The 27,213-nt window shown below is 39.3% G+C and overlaps 2 protein-coding genes across 3 annotated transcripts in view; one reads left to right on the top strand and one right to left on the bottom strand.

Annotated features, from left to right (window-relative positions):
- The window catches only part of LOC129776845 (EGFR adapter protein-like), a 191,889-nt gene extending 182,891 nt beyond the window's left edge, over positions 1-8,998 (bottom strand). For both annotated transcript variants that reach the window (XM_055782733.1, XM_055782734.1), the window contains exon 1: positions 8,614-8,998. The gene's annotated coding sequence lies outside the window, so the exon portion shown is untranslated. The remainder of the gene's footprint in view (positions 1-8,613) is intronic.
- Positions 1-26,781, top strand: part of LOC129773230 (putative nuclease HARBI1) — a 116,385-nt gene extending 89,604 nt beyond the window's left edge. The window contains exons 2-4 of the mRNA XM_055776825.1: positions 24,862-25,218; positions 26,509-26,653; positions 26,708-26,781. Of these exons, the coding sequence (XP_055632800.1) occupies positions 24,862-25,218; positions 26,509-26,653; positions 26,708-26,781 (576 nt within the window). The remainder of the gene's footprint in view (positions 1-24,861; positions 25,219-26,508; positions 26,654-26,707) is intronic.
- Positions 26,782-27,213: the final 432 nt, after the last annotated feature.

Below are 27,213 nucleotides of genomic sequence, written 5' to 3'. Positions count from 1 at the left end.
GAAAAATTGACAGTGAAGCATGGCCAACGTAATCTATACACTCTTATTTGATTATAAGCGATAGCTGAAGATATAATTCATAGAAATTAAATTTCTACAGCGTTTTTTCCGTGATGCAATTTGATGTGACACACCCTTTACCTCATCCTACCCTAAACGGCATATAATATAATTTTATATAGGAAACCAGTTCGTTTCAGAACCACCCAACTGGCTCGAATAAGTTGAATTTTACGTTAATAAATATTCCATACTTATATTCATCCACCCACACAGTAACAAGAGCAATATTTCAAAATATTCATTCATTCATTCGTTGAAAATTGATTCAAATACAACTTCAAGCAAATGATTCCTGAGCGATAGTCTTACGTCTACTTTGCACTCATATCACAGATATAAACCGCTCCTAGTTTTTTGCATCACAAATCAAGTTTTCAAAAAAAAATTTTTTATTTCATTCCGACATTGTTGTCCACACCTACACACCCCAAGATAAAAATTCGTGGGGTTGTATCCGATACACGACCGTTTTGGACGTAGGACTACGCAACCTTTTTTTTAATTCATCGGTTTATCATTTCGGATATTATTTGTGGATATGTCGAAATTTCATAAATAACTCTTTAGTGAAAAGTTCCGGGGACCACGAAAAGGTTTAATGGCTTGCGTGATTTTGTAGAATCATTTCGAGAAGCAACGATTCTTTGGCAACTAAAAGTACGAAGGTGTGCTATTCACATGTACAGGAAATGAACAAGTTCTAAGATGCGCAACACACTCAAAGCCAAACACTAATGGATAGAAGCGAATTATAATCACGAGCAAAATAAGCGACCTTTGTTGTTTCGGGCATAGAAAAATTCTGAGAATTTTCCTCAGAGGCGATGCAAGAAATGCAGAAACGAAAAATTTATAACTTATGAAACACAGGACCAATTCAGATGCACGACATATCAAATTGAAGCCAATAATCTTCATTGAAAAAAAGAATATTACATTTGCAAAAAAATGGTTTTGTTTTCATGATTTTCGATTGTATTTGTTTTTTATAATTTTCATGGTTGGGAATTTTTTACATAACATAGAATAGCTTATTGACTTTAATTTGATATGTCAATCATCGAAATCGGTATAGTAGTTCAAATGTTATGAAGTTTTGAAAAAAATCATTTTTGGAAAAAAAAAAAGGAGAATAAGTTGATTTTTTGGACCACCCTAAAATGGAAATGATAACCCTAATAAAAAAAAATACGGGTCTAATACCTTGGGGAAAAGAACAAAATTATCACTTTTGACGAAAATATGAGAACCAGTATATCGGGTTGGCATGGAATGGCTGATTACAGTGGAACCTCGATCATCCGCGAAAGCGAGCTCCATAGTAATTTTATAGAGCTTTCCGAAATTTTTAAGTGAGAGGTGGCCACTTGCTATTTTGCTTTGGTCGTGGCTTTCATATTATCTGACCACTGGTGTACACGACATTACAGATGGAGAGTTGAATGATTTCTCTATAGATAAAACATAGTTTTCATGCTGAAATATCTTTACTTCGTGTTTGCACACCATTCTTTGTCCTTTATTGCGTTATCCGCGATTTTCGTTATGCGCGGTGGCCTAACCAGACTATTTCGCGGATAATCGGGGTTCTACTGTATTAATAATCGTGTAAGGGCTTCCGAGACGTGTTAACTACTATATTAGGTTGGGGAAAAAGTTATCCATTATTTTCTCGTTGGCTGGCTTTAGTGATCAATATCTCGCGATCATACAATTTGAAGTTTAGGCTCGTTGTAAAAGTGGTCTTCCCCACTAAAAAATCCTTTGGTGGTTTTTTGTTTGCACCATTCAGTTGTGAGTTACAGGGTATTAACAATGGAGGTCAACAAAGAGAAAATTCGGTACATTTTACACCATTTATTCTACAAATGCTTAATGCAAGCCAGGCCCCTGGAAGTGTGATTGATGTTTATGGTACCGATACTACAACAGTAAAATACGTGCAATTTAATTTATTTTCAATTTTTTTTATTTAAATAAAATTATTTTTTTAAAATTTTGACGTAGGACTACGTCTTTGATTTCTATATAGGGGGATCACTCTACGAAAAATGTAACCTTTATTAAGAGTTTCCAAATGCATATTACGCAGAATCGTTCTCATGATATATCATACGAGGGTCACTATTTATATTTCGGGGATTGGCAACACTGATGTCATGTGAGTCCATCTGACGGTTCCATCGTAAAGTTTGACATTTTTGACGATATACGTAATCAGAACATTTTGTCATACGGACGCTATTTGTTTATTTTATATTTAGTTGAAAGTTTGGTCTCGGCAAAAAAATGGAACTGAATCGTGAACATTTTCGTGCGATGATTTTTTACGACTTTCGACGTGGATTATCACAAAAAGAGTGCGTCAATCAACTTAATTTGACTTTTGGCGATGAAGCTCCATCAAAAACCACTGTGTATCGCTGGTATCGTGAATTCAATCGTGGTCGTAGTTCGCTGTCCGACGAGTTTCGTGAAGGTCGTCCAAAATCGACTGTAGTGCCAGAAAACATCGATGCTGTGCACGAAATGATTAAGCAAGATCGTCATGTAACCTATTGTGAGATTGAGGCATCCCTAAGCATTAGTTCCACCAGCATATATGCGATTTTACATGAACACTTAGTTGTGCGAAAATTATGTTCACGTTGGATCCCACATAATTTGACAATCGCTCAAAAAAAAAGGCTCGTGTCGATTGGAATAAATGCTTTGAAAATTGGTTTAAGCGCATGCAAAAGTGTATCGATCATCGTGACGAGTACTTTGAAAAACAATAAAAATATATTCACAGCTTAACTATTTGTTTTTGTTCCTATTCCCGAAACATAAATAGTGACCCTCGTATAATATATACCATTAGACGGTAAATTTATCCAGCATTTTTTTCGCCTGAGACATCAACAGTCGAAATAATAAAACAAGTGAGCAAATTAACAAACAAAAGAGGTATGTTTTGCGAGCGGATGCGAAGGTAAATCATGTATTATGCATTCTTTCTTTCGACTTCGTTGCCATGAATTTTGTATGCAACACAAAATTGTGTGCAATAATTCGATCTATCAAACAAATTAGCAAGACCTTTTTCGAATGTTGAAGTAATCAGATGCAAGATTTCATACATCAATCAAATGTCAAAGATTTCATCAATGTAACGAGGAAAGTGTTACTCATACATATATGACGGAATTTTTTTTTTTTTTTATTAATCCGATTATTTTTACAGGCTCAGTTACATAAGTTTAATGGAGCCAAACTCTTAACTATATTTCAACTAGCATATATCAACATGTTGTTTCCTTAATTCTATGGTTAATGAAATAGGAAACCGATTACTCGCGGTCGACTCGAGTTTAGAAGGGTGACACATTTTCATTAGGAAAAGGATGGGATGTAAGGAGATGTGTGTTTACACTCGCACTCACATTCACATTCACATTCACATTCACATTCACATTCTCATTCACACTGACACTTCACACTCAATTCTTAAAACTATCCTTACATCTAATATGTATTTACAATTTAACTTATTCTAATGTTAGTAGGAAGGGAACCGATAGCTCGCGAAGGACGAAAAGGAGGGGAAAAGGATGTATGAACAATCACACTCGAAGATCGATAGCTTTAAGGAAAACATATATTTGGGACATGTAATCAAGGTCTAACCGAGCCAACACATCTCTCACCGGCACATTGGACTGCTTTCCTCCAGCCCGAAGGGAGTTTTCAAAATTCGATCTGGCGACAAGATACAACTCGCACGACCAAACAACGTGTTCGATGTCGTGGTAACCATGGCCACAACCGCAGAGATTGCTGTCGGCAAGATTAAAACGAAAAAGCAGCGCGTCTAACGAACAGTGATTGGACATGAGTCGGGAGAAGGTGCGAATAAAGTCCCGACTCAAGTCCAGACTTTTGAACCACGGATTGAGGCTAACCTTAGGGATAATTGAGTGGAGCCACCGGCAAAATTCATCTTCGTTCCATTTGCGTTGCCAGTTAACGATGGTATTTTTACGAACTAAAGAATAAAATTCATTGAAGGCGATTTGACGCTGATAAATTTCGCCTTCAATTGCACCTACCTTTGCTAATGAGTCAGCCCTCTCATTACCCGGAATTGAGCAATGTGAAGGGACCCAGACAAAGGTAATGACATAACAGCGTCTGGATAAAGCACTCAAAATTTCTCGTATTCTCTCAAGGAAGTACGGCGAGTGCTTTTCCGGCCTCACTGAACGGATAGCTTCGACAGAGCTCAGACTATCCGTTACAATGTAATAGTGTTCAACAGGTCGTGAGGCGACGCTGTCCAGCGCCCAGTGTATTGCTGCCAATTCAGCAATATACACTGAGCAAGGATACTGAAGACTGTGTGAGGTGCTAAAAAAATTGTTGAACACTCCAAATCCTGTGGACTCATTCATAGAGGACCCATCAGTAAAGTACATATTATCACAATTGACACGCCCATACTTTGCTTCGAAAATCGTAGGAACGATCCCCGATCGATGATAATCTGGAATTCCATGGATATCCTGCTTCATGGACAGATCAAAATGCACAGAGGAATTGATGTAGTCAGGAAAACAAACACGGTTGGGAATATACGAAGAAGGATCAACCTGCATGGAGACGAATTCATGATATGAGCTCATGAATCCAGAATGAAAATTTAGCTCGATCAGCTGCTCAAAATTTCCGATCACCAATGGGTTCATAACCTTACACCGGATGAGGAACCGAAGAGATAATAAATTGAAGCGATCTTTTAGTGGGAGTACGCCTGCCAAAACCTCGAGGCTCATGGTATGCGTTGAGGGCATACATCCCAACGCAATACGGAGACAAAGATACTGAATTCGCTCGAGTTTAATGAGGTGTGTTTTGGCAGCTGATTGAAAACAGAAACTGCCATACTCCATCACTGAGAGAATAGTTGTTCGATACAACATTATAAGATCTTCGGGGTGGGCTCCCCACCAGGTGCCGGTAATTGTACGGAGAAAGTTTATTCTTTGTTGACATTTTTTACTCAGATACCTAATATGGGCCCCCCAAGTACATTTGGAGTCGAACCAGACCCCAAGATATTTGAATGACATAGCATGAGTGATCGGTTTACCCAAAAGTTGAAGCTTTGGTTTTGCTGGTCTATGCTTCCTAGAAAAAACCACCATCTCTGTTTTCTCCGTGGAGAATTCGATCCCTAGTCCAATGGCCCAGGTTGAAAAATTGTTCAAAGTATCTTGTAAGGGTCCTTGCAGGTCGGATTCGTTTGATCCTACGACAGACACCACTCCATCATCTGCAAGTTGTCTTAGGCTGCAATTTTGTGTAAGGCAATTGTCGATGTCGCTTACATAGATGTTGTACAAAAGGGGGCTTAAACATGAGCCCTGGGGGAGTCCCATGTAGGAGACCCGACTTACTGTCGAATCCCCGTGAGAAAAATTCAAATGTTTCTCACAAAGCAAGTTATATAACATATTATTCAATAGAGGCGGCAGACCCCGAGAGTATAATTTGTCTGACAGGACCTCTATTGAAACTGAATCAAAGGCCCCCTTTATGTCCAAGAATACTGAAGCCATTTGTTTTTTTTTCGGCGTAAGCCATTTGAATTTCTGAAGAAAGCAACGCAAGACAATCATTTGTCCCCTTGCCCCTGCGGAACCCATATTGTGTATCTGAGAGTAGGCCATTCGTTTCAACCCATCGATCAAGGCGAAACAAGATCATTTTCTCCAACAATTTCCGTATACAAGACAGCATTGCTATTGGGCGGTACGAATTGAAGTCGGACGCGGGTTTTCCGGGTTTTTGAATAGCTATAACTCGTACTTGTCTCCAATCATCTGGAACAATATTATGTTCCAGAAACCGATTGAATAAATTCAACAAGCGATGTTTCGCCACATCAGGGAGGTTTTTCAACAAGTTGAACTTAATTCGATCCGATCCCGGAGCAGAATTGTTACATGAAAGGAGAGCAAGAGAGAATTCTACCATCGAAAACTCATAATCAAGATCGCACCTATCTTGTGGTATATTTCGAACAATTTTTTGCACGGGAGCGGAATCGGGACAAACCTTTCGTGCAAAATTAAAAATCCATCGATGTGAATATTCTTCGCTTTCATTCGTTGAAGAGCGATTTCTCATGTTTCGAGCCACTTTCCATAATTTTTTCATTGACGTTTCTCGTGACAAACCTCCCACGAAATTTCGCCAATAAGCACGTTTTTTCCCTTTGATCAAATTTTTGAACTGATTCTCAAGGGCTAAATACGTTTGAAAATTTTCAGGAGTTCCACGTTTCCGAAAAGCTTTAAATGCATTCGATTTTTCTATATAAAGCTTGGAACATTGGCTATCCCACCATAGATTGGGAGGCCTTCGGGAAATGGTGGAACCTGGAATGGGTTTCGTTTGAGCGCGAACTGCGCTGTCATAGATCAAACGAGAAAGGAAGTTATACTCCTCCAATGGAGGTAAACCATCTCTGGAATTGATGGCTAGAGCAATCGCGTCCGCATATTTTTTCCAGTCAATGTGTCTTGTGAGGTCATATGCCATGTTTATAGATTCAGAAGAATTCGACCCAATGGTGATGGAAATTTTGATTGGCAAGTGATCACTACCGTTGGGGTCCTGGATTACATTCCACTTGCAATCTAACGATAGTGAATTCGAGCAAAGCGAGAGGTCAAGAGCACTTGGGTTAGCAGGAGGTTTAGGAACACGTGTTGTTTCCCCAGTATTCAAAACGGTCATATTGAAGCTGTTACAAAGGTCATATATCAACGATGAACGATAGTCGTCGTACTGTTCCCCCCAGGCAGTTCCGTGAGAGTTGAAGTCTCCCAAGATCAATCGTGGCTCAGGAAGAAGTGAGCACATGTCAACAAGTTGTTTTCGGCTAACCGCAGCTCTCGGAGGCCAATACAAGCTGACAATACAGAGGTCTTTTCCTCTGATGTTTGCATGACAAGCAACAGCTTCAATCCCTCCAATAGGTGGAAGGTCAATTCGAAAAAATGAGTGGCACTTATTGATCCCCAATAGCACCCCTCCGTATCTGTCATCACGGTCCAAGCGTATAATATTGAAATCATGGAAAGAGAGATCATCTCGCGAAGAAAGCCAAGTTTCGGACAGAGCAAAAACATCACAATTGAATTTATGAATTAAAAATTTGAATGTATCCAATTTAGGGATGAGACTACGACAATTCCACTGTAAAACAGTGATATCTCCGACCTCTCTATTCTATGACGGGATGACGAACATCTTAAGCCAGTGTCTTCCGGGCTGCGAAAACATGGGCAATTGTACAGCGAAAAATGATAGCAATACTATGAGGATGGCAGCGATTATAATGTGAGGACTTCGAGACCGGCATTACATCGCATCACAAAAATGAAACGAAATAAAAAATTAATAATATTCATGAATCATATTCATAAATATCAATAACTTAATTCCTTGTATGATAGATTCAGCAGTAGAACCAATACGACTTGATTGTGATAGTTTGCAAACGAACATTGTTTCACCGAAAAAGCTTCTGCCAATAATAAGAATAACACAATAGAAAGAAATCACAATATCAGCATTTAAAATGAAGCAACTTCATGATTTCATGTGTATTTTACCTCAAAATATCACGAAATCGTAAATCACTTTCTATTCAATGTAATCGATGACGATATATGTTTTTTTTCGTTAACCGATCCCCATATTCTCCATCTACCATTCCACCCTGTTATGTGTCAGACTGATATTCATTAATCATTTTCAGTTAGACAGTTCCTACCAGAAGATGATTTTCTTTTTTTGTTCGTTACAGACTGTTTGACGGTTATGAGTACATGTAACAAACGGCCCTTTCCATGGCTACTATTTGGAGTTTCAAAAGAGTTAAACTAACAGATTTCTGAACAATGAAAAGAATTACATTAAAACAAAACAACTGTTCTGAACAATCACAGTCCTACGTCAAACATCCGTCCGTGCCCCTAGGCTCAGACCCTTCTACTTTTATTTTCAGTGCAATACACTAAATTATTACCTCTACTGTAAAAAATGGACCGCTTGAAGATAGCGATTGACCAGAAACGTTCACAATTGGCCAACAGAAGAGGTGTTGTGTTCCATCAGGACGACGCAAGGCCACATGATTCCGAGAGCTTGGTTGAGGTTTTCAATGCACCCACCATATAGTTAGGACCTGGCACGAAACGATTATCACCTTTTTCTCGCATTGGAAAATTTCCAGTGTGATAAGAAGTTGGGATCAAGAGAAGATTTTGAAAATTTATTGCTATGGTTTTTCGTTGATAAGGACCAATACCTCTATGATAGAGACATTATGAGGCTACCTTTAGAATGGCAACATTTTCCAACAAAACGGTGTATATTTTACGCAAATCGTACAATCCGAAGCATATGAAAAATAGTTTTGAATTTCACCCAAAAATAATGGATTACTTTTCCACCAACCTAATACCATTCCAATTCACAGACCGAACGTAAACATACCTATATGATTCAGTAATGGACCGCCAATCGAATCACTCCAAACCCACTGGGATAAACACAGTTCCGATCCAAAATCAACAATTCGTTTTCAGCGAATCAAACGTATACAATTTACTCAATTTAATTGGCGCCTCTAGAGAGCACGCATCACTTGCCTGGCTGCTGTAGCCTTCCGCGTCACAACAGTCATAATCACTCGAATCACTCACTAATGATAACAATTAGCACTCCCTTGGCACTCGCCAACGCGGGTAAACAGCATCCAATTCGTTTCTGGCAACGAAATCACTGACAGCTTACATTCCCACGCTATCTATTATAGAATACTCCAACACGCGGAGTGTCTTTTCTGCGACCGGGACTTTCCGAACCGTTCGATGCAACGCTCGCCAACCGACTAACGAAACTAATTCCAAACAGTTGAAGTTTAATCCTGCTGGCAGGGAAAATCCTCGCAGAATTTCCCAACCCATACCGGCGATGTGAATCTGTGCGAGAACAAGAGTAAAAGTCAGGAAAATTCTCTCCCGCCACGTGGACCACCCATTCTCTGTTGTAGTAACGAAAACAGATGTTTGCTAGCTAGGCCACCAAGACAGTTCCCGCTTTCCACACGGAAGGACTCTGTTTACGCTGAAAAACCGGCGAATCACGGGTGCGGGAGCGCTTGCGTCGTGAGAGCCCGGCAGCTTTTCATTCATGAGACACTCTTCTTCCCGGTGGCACTCAGCGGAGTTCCTTTTGCTTTGAACTCGTGCCCATAAATGTCTTAACACACGAGCACGCAACCGGTTGATGGGGATGGTTAGCGATTCAAAAGGAGGAAATAAAAAAAGAGCAATGTGATTCCACTTAGCGAGTGGTTAGCATGCGAGTGGGTGGTTAGGTGGGTGGTTTGAATCCACTCGCCCTCGAAATAGATAAATAACCATATGCGAAAATGACGACGATGAATGTATGGCGGCACATTTACTTTGAGTGTACGGGAGAAGAGACGATGAGAAGGAGGACCAAAATACACAACTCCAATCCAGCAGGGCTAAAATTGCTGCAAGTGTCACTGCTGGGATGAGAGACGAAAATTTCCTCAATTCAATTTCCTGAAGCTGCTTGAAACACCACAAGGACCCGTTCGAAAGCGGAAAGCATGTTGAGATAAGTGGGTGCTCTGGTTCTTCAAGTTTGAGAGGAAAAACAAAGTTGTTAGAGAAATGACATCTTTTCGTAAAATGTTACGCTTCATGCTGAGTCTTCATTTTTTTTCCTTTCTTATGCAGCACAAACAAAGTTCAGCACAACAACAGTTGTTCGGCGGAGTCCCAAATCGAGACAGCAGGACGCGTGTAAGTCCAAACATCTGCAGTACTACGATCCAACCACCTATTTATAGAAAAACTGGATTCATCGAATAACTTCCGCCAATTAATCAAACAGCTACCGAACGATCCTATCTCTCGCTAATTGAAAAAATAAAAGTGAAACCCACCAATCCAGCAGAATGTCCACCGTGCCCTCGCGAATCCCAGTTTCCATACTTCCCGCATTTTTTTTTGCGCGTTTGAAAATATAATACGCATCGCTATGAATGCTCATTGTGTGCATAATTGAATGGCTTTCATGTTGCGCCCCATTTGTAATCTGTTCGCAAACAGATCTGAAAGCGAAAATGAGCTTTTCCATGGGTGATGAATTGGCGCAATGTGGGTTGATGCACCGCGGGACACAGACGGTGTGTGTGGGGGGTGGTTGGTGGACGGAGAAATAAATTGGCGGGTGAGCAATTTGCCCAAAAATTAATTACAAGGGATGTTTTATTTTTGAAAAAAAATAATAGTCAATGGGAGGATTTACTGGTGCTTCGATGCTTGATTGATGGGTGAAGAGTGAAAATGAAAATTATATGAATTAAAACGTGGTAGCACAAAAGGAATTGATTAAAAAATCATCCAAAATCATCGGTACCACAACTGGGAAATTATCATGTGATGCTTGGTGATCAAATGGCTCAAATATTAATATTTCGTTGATGTTAAACTTCCTGTAGCACTAATACTTCCCAAATAATGATAACGTATTCAATAACATGTTCAACCTCAATATGGGTGGTTATTCAATTTAACCTGTATTTTATTTATTTTTACCTCCTTTGCTAAACGATAGCCTATCTAGTAACGAAACAGACGCTTCTGCAAATTAAGTCACTCCTAATATACAATTTTAGACGTTTGAAGTGCCTACAATATGTCCACCTTTGATGAGACTGCTCTCAATAACTTTCATAATATAGTGCGTAATAAGAGCTTATAAGCTACTAGTTGACCCGGCAAACTTCGTCCCGCCTAAATTTATTTTTCGTTATCATCTCCACGTTTTCTTACTAAGCGCATGTTCGCAGAACTGTTCATTGATTGATCTTCTAATTGACCCTTTAGAATTATTTTTTACTATGAAATTTCTGTACTTCTACCAAAACTCATCATTATAATATCAGTTTATTTTTTGACACAATTCTCGTTCAAGATTTTTCATCCACTTGCAAATAACATGTTTGTCCGTTACATGGAATAAATGTTTGATACAGAAAATATGATAGAATTAAGACAGCCCTAAATCGGACTATTCCTTTCTCGAGTGTTGCTCTTTGTAACAGGTGTATAGCTGTATATGATATGTATTTAGCTTTTCATGTGCCTAGTTTATGAAAATTTAGTTGATTTTATTCAACTGAAGCTATGTCACCTTACTAAAGGTAAACAATTAAACAAATCTAGTGAAAACACCAATAGGGAAATCAACCAAATCGTTTCATGGTAAACACATGAAACCAGTCATTGAAGTGTTCAAGCTATGGTACCTCTTTGAAGGGAACAAAGCATTAATAAAATGCGAGAAACCAATGCTATTGCATAAATTCCTCCTCGTATAGCGAGTCGAGCGAAACGATTGAGCTATGTAATGCTTTTTAGCGGACAATGCAGCATAAAGCTTGCGTAAAAACAGCCAACATATCCATTTGACTCCTCAGTACACTGAGTTGAGCCGTCCCACAAAAACAATATTTACTGGTGACGTTATGCGAGACTGTTTGGTTAAAAGAAAAATAAAGGTCTAATGACAATCGAAAATTTTTGGATTAATCTGAAAGGACAGACAATCCCAATACAAAAATTAAAAACCCTACCTATCAGATGATTCGAATGTTAGAATTAGTTTTCTTATCATAACCTATGTTAGTACTTACAATTAGTTTTAATTTTTTGAAAAGGATACAGCTTTAATGTCCTGGCAATGTCAGTCTTCTTTAATGGCGAATGCCTTCGCTTAACCAGCGAATCCCAATAAGTTCAAAGGTTGTGCATACCAGGCGCACATTTCGTTATTGCATGTTCTCTTTTTATTCCATATTTACATTGTCCGTATACATCCTGTAAAATACATAAAGAATCAATTCAGAGAACAAATTATGTAAATAAATACTCTCCCCGTAGAATCCGTTCTTCTTGGATTCTTCCTTTTATTTTTTCCAGTCGAAATTTAGCATCCAATGCTAGTTTGGTACGCCTTCTGTGCTTTTCCTTCCGTCGTATCCGTATGAATTCGTCATCTGTTTGTTTATTTTTGTTTTGACATTTCAACCCACTGCAAATTGTTAGGGCGTGCATAAGTCGGTGAAATATTTCGTATAAAGGGTGTGTCACATCAAATTGCATCACGGAAATAACGCTGTAGAAAATCGCCCAGTAGACCGATCCTTTTGAAAATTTTAGACAGTGAAATAAAAACTATTAAACAACTTTTGGCATTTTCTTTTTATTCATACTTCGAGCCCAAGCCCGTATGCTCGCACCTTCCTCTTTACCCCGTCCATAAGGTTCTGTACAACGTCAGGTTGTAGTTTTTTTTGAACAGAAATCCATTTTCTCTTGAAGTTCGCCTCCGATTTGACAACTTATGGTTTCCCTATTGGGCGAAGCTCCGGCGCGTTGGGCGGGTTCATTTCCTTTGACACGAAGGTAACCCCGTTGGCTTCGTATCACTCCAACACGTCCTTTGAATAGTGGCACGAAGCGAGATCCGGCCAGAAGATGGTCGGCCCCTCGTGCTGCTTCAATAGTGGTAGTAAGCGCTTCTGTAGGCACTCCTTAAGGTAAACCTGCCCGTTTACCGTGCCGGTCATCACGAAGGGGGCGCTCCGCTTTCCGCAAGAGCAGATCGCTTGCCACACCATGTACTTTTTGGCAAACTTGGATAGTTTCTGCTTGCGAATCTCCTCCGGAACGCTGAATTTGTCCTCTGCGGAGAAGAACAACAGGCCCGGCAGCTGACGAAAGTCCGCTTTGACGTAGGTTTCGTCGTCCATTACCAGGCAATGCGGCTTCGTCAGCATTTCGGTGTACAGCTTCCGGGCTCGCGTCTTCCCCACCATGTTTTGCCTTTCGTCGCGGTTAGGAGCCTTCTGAACCTTGTATGTACGCAGGCCCTCCCGCTGCTTGGTCCGCTGGACGAATGAACTTGACAAATTCAGCTTATTGGCGACATCCCGGACCGAACTTCTCGGATCACGTCTAAACTGCTTAACTACGCGCTTGTGATCTTTTTCACTGACGGAGCATCCATTTTTGCCGTTCTTCACCTTCCGGTCGATGGTTAGGTTCTCGAAGTATCGTTTTAGTACTCTGCTGACCGTGGATTGGATGATTCCCAGCATCTTACCGATGTTCCGATGTGACAACTCCGGATTCTCGAAATGAGTGCACAGGATTAATTCACGACGCTCTTTTTCGTTCGACGACATTTTTCCAAATTTACGAAAAATTGACAGTGAAGCATGGCCAACGTGATCTATACACTCTTATCTGATTATAAGCGAAAGCTGAAGATATAATTCCTAAAAATTAAATTTCTACAGCGTTTTTTCCGTGATGCAATTTGATGTGACACACCCTTTAACAGTTATACGGAAATATTTCAATACATCGAAATTAATTTTATCAAATAGAGATTTGATGTAGAATTTCGCTCGTTTAAGGTAGTTTTGCGTTTTGTGGCTGAAGTGGATATGTTTCTGATGTTGATATTCAGAGTAGGCCATTTCTCCACAAAAAAGTTTGTGCGGTGAGTTTAGCAAAGAATATAGTTCTCAACGTAAGGATTGAGGTTTTCTGAGGCTAAATAAACCTGATTTGTTCAGGAGATTTGATTAGTTTAGGTAACAACTCGCTTCAGTGAATTCAGAGACGAATTCACGTAGAAGTGTGTTTGTTAGCGGAAGTATAAAGGGTTTGACTTATGCCACCTGAAACAAGCAGTAAGGAAAATGTGTCAGATTTTTCACGTTTCATAAATCGGTTTGTTTTCGTGAGTTTAATTCTTTTTGTAGACTTCATGTTCTTGTTCCATATATATATATATATATATATATATATATATATATATATATATATATATATATATATATATATATATATATATATATATATATATATATATATATATATCAGTTCCGTAATACTTCATATTCCTTAAAGAAAGAAACAAGCATTCGCTGGAGACCAGAGTCGAAAGACGTTGAAGGTCAGTGGTAGACACGTTGTGTGATGGAACGTGAACTATAAACAGAGGAGGAGTCAATCTAGGTTGATGATGATCACATATGACCCCGAATAGCTTGAACTTCTGTTACCTGTTGTTATTGGAAACATTTCAAAATTTCGTATGAACTTATGAAAATTTAGTTGAATAAAATCAACTAAATTTTCATAAACTAAGCATGGAGTGATGTAACAGGTGTTGTTGATTCTGTTACTTATCGAGAAACTTAATATCGAGCATCCCTAAGTGTGCTACCGAACAGCTGTGTTTGTTTACGTGAGTGTCTATTGTTTATAAAGTAAATAACAGCAATAGACAAAACAGCCGTTCAGTCTGCAGATAATTCGTCATTCTGCATTTCACAGTGTTCGCGAATAAACCACAATTTGAATTTTACGCGAGTGCGTTTGAACTTTGAAAAGTGTCCGAAAATTATTATCCGTGCGCGAACAGGTGTATAGCTGTATATGATATGTATGTACCTTTTCATGTGTAATTTCCCATTTGTACTTATTGAAGGTTATATTTATTATATTTATTATATTTATAAATTATTCAATTATTTTCGTTATTTATTTATTTATAGAAATCTTTATTTTTCCGTTGTTAATTCTTCGTTATTTATATCTTCTTCGTCGGTCCATACGTTCACACTTGCCATAATTCAAGGTTCACTTCCGCCAATTAAATTCAAATACGCTTCGCATATTCAAATAATTTGTTCGCCAGAAAGTAGGCAATCCGATAACTAGAGCACCGTGGATTTTTCCATGCAATTCATTACTAGTTTCGATCATTTTCTTCTTCTGAGAGATGATTGGTCACAGCGAAGTTTGTCTTGCGAAGGTGACTCAGCCGAAGGTCGCGTCCTATTCGTGCCCTTGAGGGAAGGAGGAAAATGAGAAGGTCAAATTTGGGAAGTACTCGCGAAAGCAGGATAGATGTTTTAAGTGTCCAGGTTTTTGAATTTCGGCCTAGACAGCAACCGAAAGATCGCGAGTTGTCGCGATTGCTAGCTACTTAGCAGACTTCCAAAAATCTCCAGACGTTTCTCGTCCTTTTTGTCTCGATGCGTGAAACGTTCTGGAAGTGTGGACTTGGTCGCGAACGTTTCCCGTGTAGCTAGGTATAATAGTTTGAAAACTAGCTGACCAGTACGCTTTTAAGCAAATAAAACAGAGCCGTTCGACGGCTCTTTGTCTAGGATAGACAGTCATCGAGACAAACACGCGGACGACAAAACCGCCGAGCTAGTTGGCTCGCTACGACACTTAGTAGCAACAATTAGCCAAGCTGAACCAAAAGCTACAGCAGCGACCGTTTGTCATCTCCGGCGAACAGCGAAGCAAAAGCGAATTCGAAACTCGCAGAGAGACACAATCGTCTACTATAAGCTAAGTGTCGAGTGCCGTGAGTAAATTCTCTGTGTTTTATGTGCGTGTGCACATGTGACGTCCAAAAGCATTGAGTAAATGAGGGAGTACAGATAAAGGAACAAAAGAATGAAAACCTAGGTTAGAATAAATGTTATAGAATTGTAATAAATGCGTTTATGTTAATTATGGAGCTAGTATAGATCTCCCGAAGGACATTGTGGGTGGTGATGCTTCAGGAATTTTCGCGTTCGTGTTTCGTTTAGTTAATTTTCAAATTGTGTAGTGTTACGTTCCCCCTTCAGGGACGGTGGCGACATCGAGCGTATAGATTGGGAAGTGTTTGGAGAAAGCTTTTATAGTGAAGCACTAAGCCCTAGCCTCCGTAGTTTAGGGTGGAGTTCGGAATTGTGGACGTTTAGGTTTGAAATTCGTAAGTCTGACGCGGGGAAACTTGAAGATTACTAGATTGAGTTCCGATATCTCTCAAAAAGCAATAGGACCTTCTGAAAGATGAGTCTCACAAGCTGGACAAATCGAGCACTGGCGAGTGGTCCTCTCATGAGGTGGCGCATAAGCCACTCGCTCAAAGGGAACCCTCTTTGAATTCTTTCAAGACCACGTGATTCGGTTTGCGTTTTTAAGCTAGCGGTGTTTTCATTACCGGTCTACACCGGACCGCTACATTTTATCAACACATTCAGCGATCCATTTTCATTTATATAGATAGAAAACGACATTCTTTCACATTAAAATCAATTTCCACTTTCGAACGAAGATCAATTTCGTTACCGCAACCATCAAATGGACTAACAACGCTTGTCAATATATAATTATAGAACACATGCGAATTGAAGTTTTCAAATTTTCCCATTTTCCTTTAGATTTTTCCGAAAATTTTCAATTCTCATGTTTGGTTGGAATATGTCTGGTTGAAATATGTGCATTATTTTTATGGAACCCCCTCTCCTTTCCAGAGGAGAAAGGGGTGTCATACCATCATACAAACATTTCTCACACCCAAAAACCCTCACATCCCAAATTTGGCTCCATTGGCTTGATTAGAGGGGAGGAGAGTATATTCACCATAGAAACATTTCGTGTCCCCTAAAACCTTCGCATACCAAATTCGGCTCCATTTGTTTTCGAGTTATGCAGAAATTTGTCTTTCAATTGTATGGCAGCTCCCCCTTAGAGAGGGAGAAGTATATAACTACCATAGAATCATTCATTGCATCCTAAAACCTCCACATGCCAAACTTCATTTCATTTGCTTGATTAATTCTCGAGTAATGCAGAATTTTTTTTTCATTTGTATGGCAGTCCCCCCTTAGAGAGGGGTGAGGGGTCTCGAACAATCATAAGAACCTTCCCGGACCCTAAAAAGCCCTACATACCAATTTTAATGTCGTTCAGTTCAGTAGTTTCCGAGTTCATAAGGATCAGACAGACAGGCAGACAGACATACAGACAGACAGAAATCCATTTATATATATATATATATATATATATATATATATATATATATATATATATATATACTAGCTGACCCGGCAAACTTCATCCCGCCCAAAAAAATTTTTTTCATTATCACATTCACGTTCAAGATTTTTCAACCACTTGCAAATAACATGCTTATCCGTTACATGGAATAAATGTTTGATACAGAATAAAGACAGCCCTAAATCGGACAATTCCTTTCTCGAGTTTTGCTCTTATCAACATATTCGGTGATCCATTTTTATTTATATAGATAGAAAAAGATATAGGAGTGCGTTTTATCACATTAAAGAAAAATTTCTATTGTCATGTTTGGTCAAATATGTGTATTATTTTTACGGGACCCTCTCTCCATTCCAGGGAAGGGAGGGGTGTCATACCATCATAGAAACATTTCTCATATTCAAAAACCTTCACATGCCAAATTTGACTCCATTTGATTGATTAGTTTTCGAGTTATGCAGAAATTTGTGTTTCATTTGTATGGAAGGCTCCCCTTAGGGGCTGTCCACATACCACGTGGACAGAAAAAACATGATTTAGACAATCAATGACTTTCGCTTTCACAGGTTCGGTAGTGTCTGATGACTCTAATGAACTTAGTAAAAACAAAACATCTGCAGTATCATCGTGATCGATGATTCCGTTGCCCTATAACTCTTAATTATTAAATCATGCTAAATATTGTCCTGAAAAATTCGTGCCGATTCTAAGGAAAAAACCAAAAGCATATTCTTGTAGACATACATTTTTTCGATCATATTTGCACCGTTTTTTCCTGAATATTTCAGCATCCTTCATGTAACTTGAAAATTCAAACCTCTCAGAACTTATACTATGCAGTAAGTTGAAGTTCTTACAATAATCTTAACAGTTAATAATCTGAAGATGCAATATCTGGTGAGTAAGGCGAGTGGAGTTTCAGAAGTGCCCTAGAAGCGTTCTGGATCGTTTATTTTAATACGTTCAGCTGCTAGCAGTATTTGTTGGAATTCATCGAAACTTGTTGCTTGGTAGAAGCTCATGATACAGATTTTCTTCCAGTCCTATCAGACCCAGCCATAACTTTCTTCAAGCGAAAACCTGCTTCGGGGTTCCATCCACTTGCTAAGATTTTTGTAACTCAACATTTTTGTGAATGATTTGCCCTATACAATTTGCTACAAATATGTATTTTCGTCGCGTTTATAAAACGAATCGCAGTATGAGATAAGTCCCTCCAAGTGATTTTCGGTAAAATAAACCCTTACTCCGGAATCTGGTCGGATTTAAAATTAGCACAATGTTGCGTTCTTTAAGAGGGGATTCTAGTCTAGAAATTTTTTTTTTATCCCATTTATTTATTTAAGGCTCATTAGCATTTTAGCTGTAACAGAGCCGAATTTTTAATCGTGTACATGTCACATGGTTATCATATCTATAATTAGCACATTACACAGTTGCCATTCGCCAGTATTCCTTCTATACCATTACATATGGTACATTCACTCAGTAGCCATTTAGGCGTAAGAGTTATTCTTTCTGTTCTTCCATTATCCAATTGGACCACCGGACAGCGGAGACAGTTGATTGATCATTGTTGAGTTATTTATAGAACAGTAGCCCGATGTGTCTGCAGGGCAGAGCAGTTGTATGGATGAATCGATCTTATTTCGACCGTGGATCGATCTCCATCGCTGATGATTGTTGCATGGACGTAGCTATTCTGTAACAACACAAAGATGGTCAATGAGTTTTGAACTCACGATCGATCGCTTACTAAGCGAACGCGCAACCAATGTGGCTACGGAGACCCCCTAGTCTAGAAATTTGAAAATAATCATTTTTTTTCTTCATATATCTCTAACTCGGACATTTAAGAATATACCATAGAAGAGACTTTTCGCAAATCTCATCATTTACCAAGTTATAGCCATTTTAGTGATGCGATATCTTATCTAATACGGCCATAACAATTCACTTCAAACGCGTTCAAAAATGTTTTTTCAAACTGGCTTACACGATATCTCAAGTTCTCCTTATCCGATCTATGTTTATATGAATACAACCTGCATACATCTCTCTATCGCATGAATCTATAAAAAATCATAATTTCGTAACTTTACTATTTTAAAAAAAATCAAGAAATTTGGAAAAATTGTTTTAAACAGCAAATTTTAGTCCATGCATTGTAGTCCATGCATTGTTGCAAGTTTGCATGTTGCATTCATGTTTTTCGTGATGTTTCGTTTCTCATGAACGGTGATTTTCGACATCTGTAGTGAATCTATTTATTCATGTGCATCAAAGATTAATCTTTTCTTTTAATTAATCATCAGTAGCAGCATGAACTTTCCAGACAACTCAAAAGAAGCGTATTACAAAAATTACCAGACATCAAATAAGAACAACATCATTGCAAGAAATAGATTCGTTTCAATGTTCAGAAATCCTTGAGAGTTCTCGGAAAAAACCAAACAGTTTTGCCATCAAGAGCAAAAGATGAATTCAACTCACACTTAAGTCATGATTTTTAATACTACAAAAAATCCAACATTCTTTGTGTTATTGGGTGTCTTTATCCCGACGGATTCAATGGCCCTCTATTACCGATTGAAATAAATTGATGAATCCTAGTTCATGTGCGTTACCTTCAGAATATACATTCAGGAAAGAGGTTCAGTCATATGAAAAAATATGGATGTTTGACCGAGCAGCACTTTAAGGCAGTTCAGTCTTTTTATTGATGAATACTGAGTACCCAGGGCGGGCGTGATGTTCAAAAAATCGTGTAAATACAAAACAGATCTCATTCAATTTTGACTATTAACTTGAATGTTTTACTTTAAAAAATACTTAACGTGTCCACATGGACATTATCAAAACCCCCTCCCCCTCACCGTGGACAAACATGGACATTTTCTTAACCCCTACCCCCCCATAAAGTTGTCCACGTGGTATGTGAACAGCCCCTTAGAGAGAAGGGAGGAGTGTCGAACCACCTTAGAAATTTTTCTTGCCCCCCTAAAACCTCCACATGCCAAATTTTGTTCCGTTTGCTTGATTAGTTCTTGAGTTATGCAGAAATGTATGCTTCATTCGTATGGCAGCCCCCTCTCATTCAGAGAGAGAGAATGTCTATCTACCATAGGAATGTTTCGTGCCTCCTAGAACCTTCACATGCCGAATTCGGCTCCATTTGCTTGATTAGTTTTCGAGTTATGCAGAAATTTGTGTTTCATTTGTATGGCAGCTCCCCCTTAGAGAGGGGGGTGGAGTGTCCCCTTGGAGAGGGAAGAGGGGTCTCAAACTATCATAAGAACCTTCCCCGACCCCAAAAACCCCTACATACCAATTTGTCGGTTGGTATGTCGGATGTCGATCGGTTCAGTAGTTTCCGAGTTCATAAGAATCAGACAGACATCACTCCATTTTTATATATATATATATATATATATATATATATATATATATATATATATATATATATATATATATATATATATATAGATATAGAAGTTTTGATGTATTATGGAATGAAAAATGTTTAATGGCGGCGTTTTGCGGCGCACATTTGACTCTACATAAGGTGAAAGTTTCAAAAATATGTTGTGTTTTGTACTTAATCAAACTGAATCATATTTGTCATATCATCAGTTTTTGGGGAAAATTTTTGGGAGCTTGGGTAGACTGTACACTTCGTGGTGGCTCTTCGTGATGGACCTGAACCAGCGAAATTACACAACGAACACACCGAATGACGTATGGGAGTAGCAAATCATTCTCATTGTATAAGTTTCCGTGGCCCGATCTTTAAATTGCAAATAACGATGCCGGCCACGTCCTTACAGTCACCAGAGAAAGGGAAGGATTGTTAGTATGATATTTACCGCCCGAAGAACAGCGCAGTCGCCTCTATATCGGGGTTCCCTAGCGTTTATCAAGGAAGGGATAGTTGTTTTTGAGTGGAGGTATGAATCCGGGTTCACAGTGGTGAGTGATGTGATTAGGAGTTTATCCATTACTTTCTTTATATAATAACCATGGATCACAGCTATTACAATCACTCTCCTTAAGGGTATTGAACCCTTTGCTCTGGTTCTCAATAGTTTCAGGTTCTTTCTCGGACATGCTGCTATAGAGATCCGTCATTTGCAGGCGATGTTTGCAAAATGTGGACAGTTTGCAAAAATGAACAGAGAAACCCGTTTTTTTTGCGGCTACGTGGCTTTTACAGAACGTGCATCTTTGGGACATATGTGTATTCACTTTCTAAAAAGAGATTTTTCAAGAAACCTTTCTCGATTTGACAAGAACTTACGCCACCGTCATCGCTCTTCCCAATTTTCACTAAAATAAGATATCTGATGTAGAAAAACATGAGATACAGACCAAATGAGCAACAGTCTTTGAAATCAATCTTCATATTCCAAAACAATTGCAAAAAACAATTAATTATTTTGTTATCATACATTAATCATACATTAATCATATTTTCCGGTTAATCACCCTATATGTATTGTCCATCAGCCGTTGGTTGTTGCAAATTTTCTGTGTAATGTATTACATCAATTCCTTTCTCTGCAAAATGTCGTTTGGCAACAAATCATTTTGTGGCTCAAGGCTCAAGACGTGGTATTATCGATGCACGCGATGTTGAAAGTGTGGTCTAAGAGGGATTTTCATATTCCTATCCACCGAATTGTGTCTGGAAAAAATAAGTATTGTACAATATCCTTTTCTTTCTATGTTACACTTTCCAATAACAGAATGGATTGAAATAGCCCACAAATTTGAAAATCGACACCAATTGAATGAAACACACCCGTATCAGTCGAAGGCAACATATTGCGATGAGGAAACCGGCTAACTCAGGGTTTCTTTATTATAACTACAAAGGATTCTTCAGCAATGTGCTATTGGCCTTAGAGAATGCAAAAAAAGTGTTCATCATGTGTTATCTTTGAATCATAAATGGACGAATATCTGATGTTGGTGTTTTCTACCACTCTAAATTGGGAACCCTATTACAACAAGATGCTTTAAATATACCGGAACCTGCAACATTATCTAATACTACTGAATCGTTTGTCTCCAGAAGGATTCTAATTCAATAAAAGGCTGCGTTGTGGAAATCGCTTTTGGAATTTTAGCGTCCAGATTTGGAGTTTTTAAAAGCCAATAAGTTTGGCATCACAAGAAGCATCAACGATAACATTGGCATGCTGCTATCTGCAAGGGAATCCCAAAAATCGTATTTTTCTACCGATCAAATTTGTTATGTTGTTACTTTTTCGTTAGGGTGACCATCTAGATTTTAGGGTGGTTCGAAAAGTAATTTGTTTTCCAAAAATGACTTTTTTGAAAAACTCATTCCTTTTGAACTAATGGACCGATTTAAATTTTTAACATATCAAATAAAGGCAATGAGCTATACGTCTATGGAAAAATATTACACTTGCGAAAAAAGTAAAATAAAAGAGGGGGAGATGTTTGTTACCATCGAAGTATATTCCCTAACACAGCGATGCGATACGATGCAATGCGATGCGATGCGAGAGACGATGCGATGCGATGGGATGCGATGCGATGCGAGAGACGATGCGAGAGACGATGCGAGAGACGATGCGATGCGAGAGACAATGCGATGCGAGAGACGATGCGATGCGATGCGATGCGAGAGACGATGCGATGCGATGCGATGCGATGCGACGCGATGCGATGTGATGCGATGCGATGCGATGCGATGTTTTTTATCCCAACAGTTTTATTTTATTAGGCTCATTTAGCAGTTAAGCCGTAACAGAGCCGAATTCATTTGTGTACATTTCCTTATCTTAAGATAACTTTTGTTGTATATTACACTGTTTCCTTTTTGAGGCGTAAGAGTATCGCTATCTATCGATAAACATTTGTTTTATCTATAACACAGTAGCCGTTTGTGCTCCCGTGGCCGAGTGGTTAGCGTCAAAACCTAACATGCCGGGGGTTCGGGTTCGATTCCCGTTCTGGTCGGGGAAATTTTTCTTCAAAGAAATTTCCTCTGACTTGCACTGTGGTCACGCGTATTCTAGAGCTTGCCACTCAGAATACATTCAAGGCGTGTTATTTGGCATAGAAATCTCAACTAAGTACTAATGAAAATGACGCAAGTAATACTACGTTGAGACGGCGGAGTTCCTTTAGGAACGTTAGTGCCATATAAGAAGAAGAAGAAGAAGACAGTAGCCGTTTAGGCGTAAGAGAATTCCTAATTCTATCGATGCCCAACACATGTCGCCTTTTTTCGGCGTAAGAATATTGCTATTGTTCGAATGTTCACTGATGGGCTGTACACAGCGGTACTGTTGATATGAGGCTTCCTTTGTTGCGTTATTAATAGTGCCAATTACCGATGCAGCAGACCGAAAATGTGAGCGGTAGGGGACTGGGAATACCCTCACATGATGATTGTTGCGTGGACATAGTAGCTAGAATAACACACAAAGATGATCAGTTGAGGGGCCCTGAGTTATGAGCTCATGATCGTTCGCTTAGTAGCGGGCACGCAACCAATTAGGCTACGAAGACCCCCGATGCCGATGCGAGAGACGATGCGATGCGATGGGGTTTATTCCGACAATCGCAACAGTATATGTGAGATTCATCGCCTAAGTGTCATATGATAATTCTCGCGATATTCTGAGACTCTTCCGATGGTGATGCTACGGGTTCATTCGATGGCGACAAAGAGATGAACCACAGCTGAAAAATATTTCACTACGAGAAACGCCAAACATTTATCTCTTTCGAAAGGGCCAATGCATGAAGTAATAATTCACAATCATTCCAAAAAGGATAATTTTAAATTGCCCTTTTCGATTATTTAGGAATGATTTTGGCTAAGACTTACGATACAAAAAAAATAGGCTAAAACTATAGCATTAACAACATCATTAGATTATATGATTCAATTCCATACAATACATGCAATTCGATCAGTAAACATTTCAAATACTAACCATTTCTGCATAGGCCCTTTAGTCTGATACTACCCGCTTGTTTATGTTTTCAATATTAAGATTGGCTATAGCTGTGCTAGTGGTGTTAATAAATTCAAAATTACTCTATAGAATCTGCTTCGAAATTGAGCGAATTATGGTTCAGTTCAGATAGCGAGGAAGACTGTCCGGAATAAACATCAGTTCTTCGCCGGCCTGTGAGAGATCATTCCAATCCATTCAGCATTCCGAATAATCTGTGAGTATCACCATAATGATTGTTAAGCCTAAGCTTATGCATTTTTAATTAGTAGTACTTATCCATATTAATTTATTGTAATAATTACAGGTTTATCAAACACTTTAGAGTTCGAAAGAGCCTCTTCATCGACTTATTGAAATTGGTGGAAACCAAAATTTTCGGATTAACTAATGATGTTTCACGATCCGTGTTCTGACTTAGACTGTATTCAACAAAAGGCCTCTTTCTTTTTTGTCTTAGCGCTTAAAGACTTGTTTACATTACAGACTTAACTCAACACAAATAATTGACTGGGCGGAGCATCGCACCACAAGTGAAAATGGGTAGAGACAGCCTTGGTCAAACGCATTCTTCCGCGTGAGAGAGTAAACACTTCTTTGCGGGTAAAAGTAAACAGGAAAGGAAAGTGCTGAAACATGTGCGCCGAATGCGTGCCACATGTTTGGCCAAATTTCTGCTGTTAGCTGAACTCGCAGCGAGGCGGAAAGAAAACAAACTCGCCGCTACCCTTGGTGCGCGTCGAGTTACACAATCATAAATATTAAACGAACCCTTTGCCCAGATTGGTGGTGTCGTGGTATCGCATCACATTTTATGGTTGTATCGCCCGGCGCCCTCGTGGGAGGTTTATCACCATAGGGGCCTTGAATTTCGAAAAGCTAAGTTTGTGTGTGATCATACTACAAAGGCATTGAGTGAAATTCTCTCAATATTGGAACACAACCTTTGTCCTGTTGCGATCAAATTTCAAGTCAATAATACTAAAAAAGATGCCATAATGCGAGGGTTCTACGAAAAAACGGGATTCTCAGGGATTACTGGATGCGTGGACGGAACTCACGTGAGGATTATTTCTCCAGCTAATGATCAACACCTATATTTCAATAGAAAGGGCTTCCATAGCTTGAACGTAATTGTGGTAGGTATTTGATGTAATGTTCCTTTTTTAAACTAAAGGGTGTGTCACATCAAATTGCATCACGGAAAAAAACGCTGCAGAAATTATGTACAACGTCAGGTTGTAGTTTTTTTTGAACAGAAATCCATTTTCTCTTGAAGTCCGCCTCCGATTTGACAACTTTTGGGTTCTTCCGGAGGGTCTGCTTCATAAGCGCCCAATATTTCTCTATTGGGCGAAGCTCCGGCGCGTTGGGCGGGTTCATTTCCTTCGGCACGAAGGTGACCCCGTTGGCTTCGTACCACTCCAACACGTCCTTTGAATAGTGGCACGAAGCGAGATCCGGCCAGAAGATGGTCGGGCCCTCGTGCTGCTTCAATGGTGGTAGTAAGCGCTTCTGTAGGCACTCCTTAAGGTAAACCTGCCCGTTTACCGTGCCGGTCATCACGAAGGGAGCGCTCCGCTTTCCGCAAGAGCAGATCGCTTTCCACACCATGTACTTTTTGGCAAACTTGGATAGTTTCTGCTTGCGAATCTCCTCCGGAACGCTGAATTTGTCCTCTGCGGAGAAGAACAACAGGCCCGGCAGCTGACGAAAGTCCGCTTTGACGTAGGTTTCGTCGTCCATTACCAGGCAATGCTGCTTCGTTAGCATTTCGGTGTACAGCTTCCGGGCTCGCGTCTTCCCCACCATGTTTTGCCTTTCGTCGCGGTTAAGAGCCTTCTGAACCTTGTATGTACGCAGGCCCTCCCGCTGCTTGGTCCGCTGGACGAATGAACTTGACAAATTCAGCTTATTGGCGACATCCCGGACCGAACTTCTCGGATCACGTCTAAACTGCTTAACTACGCGCTTGTGATCTTTTTCACTGACGGAGCATCCATTTTTGCCGTTCTTCACCTTCCGGTCGATGGTTAGGTTCTCGAAGTATCGTTTTAGTACTCTGCTGACCGTGGATTGGACGATTCCCAGCATCTTACCGATGTCCCGATGTGACAACTCCGGATTCTCGAAATGAGTGCACAGGATTAATTCACGACGCTCTTTTTCGTTCGACGACATTTTTCCAAATTTACGAACAATTGACAGTGAAGCATGGCCAACGTGATCTATACACTCTTATCTGATTATAAGCGAAAGCTGAAGATATAATTCCTAAAAATTAAATTTCTACAGCGTTTTTTCCGTGATGCAATTTGATGTGACACACCCTTTATTAAAGAGCGAATCAGCTCACAGCTTGCGAATATAGAAGTGGAAGCCTGTATTATATTATTTTATAGCTCAATACTTATTATTTTCAATTTCAGGTATGCGATCACAATTTGAAGATAAGATTTGTTGATGCGAACCATCCAGGATCATGTCAGCACTCATTTGTGTTCAACGGCAGTAGCCTCGGTCATCACCTGGCTACAAACCATAACAATGGTGAGGAAAACACATGGCTCCTAGGTACGACTTTAAATTCACTGCATAAAAACAATTATTTAATGATTTTCGTTTTAGGTGATTCCGGATATCCGCTAAAACCGTATCTAATAACACCATTTCGTTCAAATTCTGAGTATCCGTTACATTGAAGGTTTAATGAAGCGCACACGAAAGCTCCAATCACAGTAGAGCGTACAATCGGAGTACTGAAAAACACATTCAGATGTATTCTTGGTGCTCGCCTCTTGCATTCTTCTTCTTTTCTTCTTCTTAAATGGCACCAACGTTCCTAGAGGAACTTCATCGTCTCAACGTAATATTACTTGCGTAATTTTTACTAGTTAGTTAGTTGAGATTTCTATGCCAAATAACACGCCTTGAATGCATTCTGAGTGGCAAGCTCTAGAATACGCGTGACCACATTATCTCTTGCATTATCATTGCCTCTTGCATTATAAACCCGATAAGGCCAGACAAATCATCAATGTGTGCTGTGCTCTCCATAACAAAAGAATCCAGTACAAAATGGAAAATGGTAGAATATGATTTGGAGATCAATGAAATTGAATCTGCTTTACCAG

The sequence above is a fragment of the Toxorhynchites rutilus genome, chromosome 3 (genome assembly GCF_029784135.1).
Source record: "Toxorhynchites rutilus septentrionalis strain SRP chromosome 3, ASM2978413v1, whole genome shotgun sequence".
Lineage (NCBI taxonomy): Eukaryota > Metazoa > Arthropoda > Insecta > Diptera > Culicidae > Toxorhynchites > Toxorhynchites rutilus.
Note: the sequence above shows the minus strand (reverse complement) of the source record. Positions and strands in the feature narration are given on the sequence as shown.